This window comes from Balearica regulorum, chromosome 9 (assembly GCF_011004875.1).
Source record: "Balearica regulorum gibbericeps isolate bBalReg1 chromosome 9, bBalReg1.pri, whole genome shotgun sequence".
NCBI classification, from domain to species: domain Eukaryota; kingdom Metazoa; phylum Chordata; class Aves; order Gruiformes; family Gruidae; genus Balearica; species Balearica regulorum.
The window spans coordinates 28770896-28779291 of record NC_046192.1 but is presented as its reverse complement, the minus strand read 5'-3'; the positions used below and the strand labels follow the sequence as shown (position 1 = coordinate 28779291).

The 8396-nt window shown below is 50.5% G+C and overlaps 1 protein-coding gene across 1 annotated transcript; it reads left to right on the top strand.

Moving 5' to 3' along the window:
- Positions 1-3704: 3704 nt before the first annotated feature.
- On the top strand, positions 3705-8112 carry SUCNR1 (succinate receptor 1). The gene is made up of 2 exons (XM_075761761.1): positions 3705-3880; positions 5899-8112. Exons 1-2 carry the CDS (start codon positions 3770-3772, stop codon positions 6841-6843), a joined length of 1056 nt encoding a protein of 351 aa, XP_075617876.1. The 5' UTR covers positions 3705-3769; the 3' UTR covers positions 6844-8112.
- The last annotated feature ends 284 nt before the right edge of the window (positions 8113-8396 follow it).

The window sequence follows — 8396 nt, the reverse complement described above, 5'->3', positions numbered from 1 at the left end:
TGGGGGGTGGCACTGGTGCCCGCGGGGGTTTCCAGGACTCACCCAGACACATGCACACAGTAAATGGTTTTCTTCACCAGTCCGTGGTGCGGGTGGGGCCTCGTCGAAGGCTTTCTGAAGATCCAGGTGTATCATCACCACTACCCTTCGCCCAGGGCTTCTAGCATCATGCCTTGGCGTGACCTACCAGGTCTCCTTGAAAAACTCCAGGCTTTGTAATACAGCTGTATGAAAGATGTGGTGATTTAAGACCAGTTAATTTACTAGTTTTCCTTACAAATCGTTACTGATACAAAGCAGCGCTCTAAAATGATGAGTTGATGTGTTACCTTTTATAATGCTTTACTTGGCCATCCTGGGAAGTCTCTAGTTGCTCGTCTCCTTTGAGCTTTCTGCACACGTGCATTAAATTGTTTCATAGCCCTTCATCTGCCATAAACTTCTTCCATCAGCAGTCGCATACGATGACTCACTTGCGATGGGTTCTTTACGTTACCAGTGCCCATTCCATTTTGGATTTTTGATGGCACGTATCATGATACTGGTGCAGAAATGAAGTAGTTGCTGCTCACGGTTGCCGTACCGCTCCGTGTACGCTGACAGCCGTCACAGGAGGGAACAGTAGAAGCTCCTGGCTCTTGTGAAGCCAGACAGCTGCTCCATGGGAAGCATCAGCACGGCCCGCAGCGCTGCTAAATGAACGAGCGGTTTCTACATCTGTTTGTTCTCTGGTTTATCTTTTTAAAAATTTAATTTCATTGAGCTGGTAAAATTTGGAAATGGCTCTTTTGTATAATTCACCAAGGCGAAGTGATGGTGAGTACATGCTTGTGCTGATTATTTCCAAAATTTTGGGGACTGAAAGCCAGTGTGTCATTTAGCAGTTTATTTCGTTTAGCTTTTTTCCAGCTGCTGATGGTTTTTCTGCAGTTATCTACATAGGACCTGGGGCTTCTTTCTCTTTCTACTTGCGCTTTAAAAAGGAGAAATACAAATTTTGGCTTACATTTAAGAACTGAAACTGTAGTTCAGTTATATTTGCTAAACTTACAATTTCCAGGAATTCTGATTTCTGACAAACGTATTTGACGTGAACAATATAGCTGTTTCTAAACAGTATTTTCTAAAAGTAGCCGTCCTACGCAGCTATGTCAAAACGAGCTGGGCTTGTCGGAATTGCCACACGGCGTGCAGTGGGGAGGCACGTGTTCCCAGATAAACGCTAGCAGTAATTTCCTTTCCGCAGCCGTTGCGTGGGGTGGTTACAGCACGCCAATCCCCCCGTGCCTGGCTGGAGGTGCTGCCCGGCCCCAGCTCGGGTTTTCTCTTGCGGCCAGCGGACGAGACTGAGCCCTGGCCAGGACCCGGGCACCGTCCCCAGCTGCCGCAGCCGTTGCAAACTGCCGCGTTTTCACTGCTCCTGCTACCTGCGTTGTGAAATTAAAAATGCGATGGGGAAGTGGTGTGTTCTGCACCCAGTCTCCAGCACCCTTAGTTAAAACTGGGTGCAGAACCGGCGTCTTCTCTCCTGATCCCACTACTCCGACTTAAAGAGCGAGGCAGGTGATTGCCCTTGGCAGGCCTGTTCCGGCTGCGATGTCCCGTTTGGTCTGAGCACTCAGGCACCGCTGCAGCACCTCGCCCGCCTGTCCCCAGCGATGCTCCTGCCGGGGCGGCAGCCAGACCCCCTGCCCGTGCCACGGGGACTGCTGGTGCTGCAGGATGGGATGGGACACGTGGGGAGGTCCCTGCCTCTCGTCCCGAACCTGCCGAGCTCTTCTTGCCTTGTTTCATTGATCTCCTGAGCGCCCACTCATCGAGCTCCTTCAGCGCTGCACGGCTACTGCGTGCATGGAGAGGAGAAAAGAAGCGAACCTTATCATCTCTGTCCTTCGTATTTCCTTCTGAAAAGGAAGGAAGACGCTTTCAAAAGCGATTTTAGTTAGCTGTGTTTGCAGATAACCTCAGAGCTTTGCTCTGAAACGCTCTCCATGGCAGTGACCCCCTGGAGAAGGCTTGATCCGGGCCGGTCAGGATGAGACCGTGCGCTGTTACCTGCACGGTCAGGAGCGGGGGTGAGCCTGGGAAGATCACAACCCCGAGACCGAGTGGTCCGCCCGAGAACCGGGGATACCCAGCCCAGCAGTGCCTGTGGCTGCCACGTCCCTTCTCCTGGGCACGACCTCCGCTGCGTTCCCAGGGCAGGGACCATCCAGCCGGAGCCCAGCGCCGCTGTCGTCACCCGCTGTCACCCGGCTTGTGCTGCAATCCCCGGGGCTGCGCTCCTGCCTGAGGGTGGCCTTCGCTCGAGTGCCCGAGCTGTACAAGGGCTAACCCAGCTTTTTTAGATGCACTTACAACATCGGAGCTCAGCTCCAGTTTGCCGGCCCCCTGCGAGGGATGAAGCAGCAGCTCGGGGTTGTCGGGAGCCGCGCACCCAGCTCGTGGCAGCGTGGGCACTGCCCGTGTGTTCCAGATGCCGCGTGCGGTCTAAACACTGCACGAATGGCCTGGTTTTGCTGGGATCGGATGAAGCAACGAGGTGTCGGTACGTGCGTGTGTGCGTTGCAAATGCACGGCCATCTGCTCGAGCGCAGTAGTAGCTGGTTCGGTGTCTGCCGGTGATTCTGAGCAAGCTGCCGTTAACGGGTGACTAAAGCAGGTTTGGCTTGTTTTACTAAAGGGGCAATTAATAAGCCCTGCAAGTGCTGGGATTCTGTTTTTCCTGCAAAGTAGACCTTGCGACTGTAAACGCCATACCGCAGCCTGTGTACAGGGCGAAACGTTTTCTCTGCAGCAGGCTGAAAAGAGCTCCACTTCTTCCGTGAGCCAGGAAAGACAGACTGATCCTTCTGTGTTTGGTCACTAATGTATATTGACAGGTCACACAGCAGCAGCTTTTGGGCTTGAAGCCTCGCTTAGAGCATGCTTATGCACGGCAATAAAAGTTGAATGGAAGTATATGAAAGCTTCGATCGCACAGTGCAGGATTTTCTAAAAACCTCCCCCGGATACAAACCCGCCCTGTAGCAGTGGAAATCCCAGACGTGTGTCAGCCACCCGATCATGTGCAGCCCAAAACACAGCTGAGATCGCTCTCCTGCTTGTTTTTATGCAAGCAAACTGCAGCACCCTCCCCTTCTGGTCCAACGGTCGGCACTTTCAGCCGGGACACGCAGGTGGGTCGTGCCCTGCCTCAAGGAATTGAAACCTCATTTTTTATGGGAAACTTCAGGAGAGTGGAAGGCAGTGGTCTACAGGTAAAAATACAACCTAAACCACATGTAAAAATGCCACTGTGTCATTTGAGACCAAGAAAGGATTTTTGTGCTGCTATAAACTGCTTCGGGCACATTAGTTGTAGTGGAGTAGAGTCATTTTGCATTAGCAGCATTTACTCCATATTACGTAGCAACAACGAATAAGCTTTGTAGCGTTAAAAATGTGTTACCATATGAAAGCTAAGTGTTCTTCTTTAGCGCTCTGCTTTAATATAATTAAAACACGTTGTTTTGAATGGTTTGCCTAGCTATAGAAGGTGACCGAGCTGCCCCGTCTGCTGCGCTGACCCCCGGTGCCGAGCGGAGCTGCAGCCCTCCCGTCCTCCCCGGCAATTTCCAAACAGCTCTGTGCAAAGGGGAAGTGGTTTCGCTTCTCTCCTTGGCTTGGCACACATTGGGCACTGCCCTCCTCCCACGAAAACTGCTCCGGTGGGCTGCTCAGCCAAACAAATCGCTCCTTTGCCTTGACTCATTAATGATTGAATCATATGCAAATGACGCTAAACGGTGATGCTGCGCTGCGCTCCAGGGATCCCAAAGTTCTCACCAAGCCGGGTCCAGGAGTGCTGATGGAGAGGCAGCGCCCGGCCCTGGGGATGGTAAGGTGTCCTGCGCCCGAGAGCCGCGGCTTCTCGAGGAGACTCTGGCGAGACCGTTGCTGAATGAACTCTTTCATTGTTTTACCCTGCCTGCTTGCTTTAAAATCGATTAATCAGTCTTTTTCTAACAGCTACCTAACTCCATCTATCTGTCAATACAGTAATTTTAAAATTACTATTGGTATTTAAAGTGCTAACGTTAGTGCAGCGTTTCCTAGAATTAAAATCTCACTGAAGCGCTGAGTGTCTTCTGAGGAGCGGGGGCAGGCGGAGCTGCGGGGGGAGGCTCTGGCCAGAGCCAGCATCCCCGGCTCCATCCCGGCTCTCCCGCAGCGCTCGCTGCAAGCGTCGCTGTTTGCTGGATGTGACCGCCAAGTGGTGTATGTGCTTGTACTTTACTCTGCCTCATGAGCTACCCTTAAAAACCAATGCGGTGCTCTGAGAGCAGAGATTCGTAACATGTTCCAGACACCAGAAAACTTTAAAATACATACAATTACACGATTTGTGTTGACTGTCGTTAGCAGATGTTGTGGCAGTCACGTTGCTGCTCTTTCAGAGCTTAGGCTTAGCTTGATTTCAGTTTTAATCTATATCCCATTTTTCTAACAGTTTGTTCTCCCCTGCTTTCTAACCGTTTTGCTAACGTGAGCCGCAGGCTCTCGCTCCCACCTTGGGAGTGCCCGTGCGGGGGGTGTGGGTGCCTTTGCCTGAGGAGGGACGGGAGGCAGCACTGGAGGTCCCATGCTATTTCTTCCCCTGAGGCACAAAGGGGTTTTTTCAGCCCACCTCTAGAAAGAAAGCAAAATTTGTCCTCAGGCAAACTCACACCTGGTGCAGCTTCCTAGAAAGCTTTGCTCCTGAAAGAATACCGACCGTGCTGCTTACTTCGAGCGGAAAGGAGCGGTGCTGCCGGGAGCCAAAGGGAAAATGACCTGGCAGCGCGGGAGGGGGGCACGGTGCTGGCGGCCCTGCCGGCAGCGCTCCCGGCTGCAAGCAGCCACGCGTTCGCCAGCGCGACGCTCCACGTCGTGCCGGCAGGGAAGAGTCGCTACCGTGGGCGCTGCGTGCACGCGGGGCGTGTGCTCAGCAGAAGCTGTGAGCTGTGCTGGAGTAAATCGTACGTGCTGTTCTCACTTCGTGGGAGGTTACTAACAGAAGTGACCTAAGTTAGTGAATTTGGCTTTGAGGGTGTTTTGTCCTGATCTTGGCTGGGCTGTCCCCTCGACTGCAGCCGCTTTCATATCCACGAGGGCTCAGTCGTAGCTGAACCTTCCCTTCTTGAAAGGGCTTTTTGTAGAAAACAGAAGAGACTTGTAGAACCCCAGGAGCACAAATGCCCTGTGTCTGCAGGAATGGCTCGGAAGTCCTCCGGCATGCCCACCGTGACGCACAGGATGCACGCTTCATCCTCACGGCACTTTCCGTGCAATTCTGGTACCGAGTTACCCACAAAACCATACAAAGCGTGTGATGAACGGTTCGATTAATTTAATAAACACATTATCTCCTGACTGCTTATTGAATTCCGAGTAACGCTGTCACGGCATATTGCAGCTAATGAGTTGATCCTTTATCGATCTTGACTTCTGCTTTAGAGATGAGTGAGGAGACCACGGGACAGGGGTTGGGTAACAGGGAGGCAGATGACTTCCAGCAAGGGCTGTGACAAAGCGGTGACGGGCTGGTTGCAGTTAGCCTCTGGGACTGCTGCGGGCTTAGACAAGCGGCAGCGGCACGTTATGGCAGATGCCTTCAGGTGATGCTCTGCAAACGCCTCACACGGGCTTTTGCTCACGCAAGTTTTCATCTTGCTCAGTAACTCTGCTCAGCAGATGAAAGTAGAAATCTCGTGTGCATAAGGGACGTCCTTCGAGTTCCAGTCTCTCCTTACCAGATAAGCCGTAAGGAAATAGGATGCTATATTCACCTACTACAGCAACAATATAAAAATAGCCCTGCAATGATCTTTGACTAATTTTTGAGTTTTGTTTTCTTTTTTTCTTTTGACTTTCCAGGCTGGGAACGAGACGGGTGGCTGTTTGCTGATGGACAGAGTGCTAGAAAAGTATTATCTTTCCACCATGTACAGCCTTGAGTTCATTTTAGGCTTCGTTGGAAACACCATTGTTATGTTCGGCTATATTTTCTGCCTGAAAAACTGGAAAAGTTGCAACATCTACCTGTTTAATTTATCGTTATCAGATTTACTATTCCTGTGTACTCTTCCAATGCTCGTTAACAGCTACTCCAGAGATTACTGGGCAAAGGAGAGCGTGATGTGCCACATTAACAGATTCCTGTTGCATGCAAACCTCTATAGCAGCATCCTTTTCCTCACCATTATCAGTATTGACCGATACATGCTCATAAAATACCCTTTCAGAGAACACTTTCTACAGAAGAGGCCAATGGCCTTTTTCGTGTCTGTTGCCATATGGATTTGGGTGATACTGGAGCTGGTGCCGCTAACATATTTCCTGGAGCCTGTAATGCCTGACAACAAGTGTCTCGATTACGCAAGCTCTGGAGACCCCGTGAAAAGCCTCAGCTACAGCGTGTTTCTGACTGTCTTTGGGTTCCTTATCCCTCTCTTGATCATGTGCTGCTTCTCTGTGAAGATGGTTCTTTTTCTTAAAAACAGGAGCGAGCAACTCAGTTCTGTCCTGACACTCGAAAAGCCTCTTATTTTAGTCGTCCTCACAGTGGCCATCTTCTCGTTGCTCTTCACTCCCTATCACATAATGCGCAATGTCCGACTTGCTTCCCGAATACCAGCTCTGAACATACCCATGTGCACGCAGGATGTCATCAACATCATTTACATCATCACGAGACCCATTGCGTTTTTGAATAGTGTCATTAATCCTGTTTTTTATTTCTTAATGGGTGACCACTTCAGAGAGATGCTGATGGCAAAAATAAGGCAGCTCTGGAGCAGGCTGACGACCACGCGGAAATGAACCACTAAGGAGACTTCTTGCAGTGGGAGATGGGGGGGAGTGTTCACCAATGTACAGTGCCATTTTTTTTAGATAACTTTATTTGTGCTCTAGAATATGCGTGAGCTGATTCTGTTGCTCTAAATGCACTTGTTATCTTATTGCACAGGAGACCTCCTCCTGCTAATCTGACTCCAGCAAACCAGAAGTGATGCTCACTCACAGCAGTACAGCAGGAAACCGTGCTCTCACAGCAGCATACACTGTGGCCTGTTAATGTTGTAAATAAAAGGTCATCACGGTAGTTCTTAGAGGGAAAATAACACTGCTCTCAGACGGCTTCTTCATGAGCCATAACTTGATGCGGGACCGGCCCTAGGCATGGATAAAACGTGCCAGGAGCACGAATTCATGTGGTTGATCAAGGTTGAGTCTTCTTTGTAGAAGTGTTTGCGAACTCTGCATCTCCCGGGAGGTTTACCTTTCAGAATACATAACTGGGACAATTTCCATTTCCAGCTGATTTGGCGAGGGTTGGCACTTCGGATGTGGCAAAGCAGGAGGGTATGCAAACGGCTGGGCGGGACGCTTTGTCGGCACTGCAGGAGGGAGGCAGCGGCTAGGCTGCTAGTTCTGTTTGTGATGAGGAGTGCAGGAAGCTGTAACGTTTGGCTGCTGGTCTTACGAACATTTCATGGAAGCCCTGAGACAGCGGAGGTGTGTGCGTGTGCAGACAGGTTCTCTCACACTTTGATATCGAAGCTAGATTCAGCTTGCAGAAGTAGAAATAAGAAAATCCGTCGGTTTAGTTCTTAGCTGAGATTTGCCTTTGTACATCACTGGGACAGCTATGCAAGCTCATATTGGCATTTTTGCATTCACTTTTCAAAGTATAGATTTACTTAACCGTCATTTAATTGCCTGTAAGCGCGAGCAGAATGCACAGCTTGAAGCCGAATTTGGACCTCACAGTTCGAACTTCATTAACAGTTCTGATAATGAGGCGGGAGCTAACGAGGAGCCAGTTGTCCGCCTGAGATCCCTGCAGAATCGTTGCAGCAGCAGAACTTACTCTCCAATTGACTGTCCTGACTCCAGATGTAAAGGGCAGAGATCCACGGAGTAATAACCTTGTACAAGCTTGGGCTCGGGAAGGACCTGCCGAGCAGGAACAGTGCCGGGGCGGGCGCAGTGCGGGCAGCAGTGCGGGCAGGGTGCAGGCAGCCCCTCCTCTGCCTGTGTTCCAGTCGGTGATGGAGGAGCCCCCAGCGATGCGCGAGGCGAGCGCTGCCCAGGCATGGAGGAAGGACCACCGGTCGTGTCTCATCAGAGACCACTGTATTTCTGCTTTCTGATGTGTCGTTCACCTGCAATACACTTAAATTTCATTGATACCTGCCTGCCTGCCTGAAAAATAAGCTGTGAATCCTGTTAAAAAAAAAAAAAAAAAAGCGCCTCCTTTGTGTTGAGTATTTTGTTTCATATGCTATTCTCTTTAACCTCCATGGAGCCACTCTACCTGCCTTTTTTCCTGGGCACAGTAAGACCTAAAAGTCTGTGAGCAAAAGCACTCA

Coding starts and splice junctions, on each gene's coding strand:
- SUCNR1 (XM_075761761.1), top strand. CDS start 3,770: ATGCAAATGACGCTAAACGGTGATGCTGCGCTGCGCTCCAGGGATCCC. Junction 3,881..5,898: donor AGCGCCCGGCCCTGGGGATG/GTAAGGTGTCCT, acceptor TTGACTTTCCAG/GCTGGGAACGAGACGGGTGG.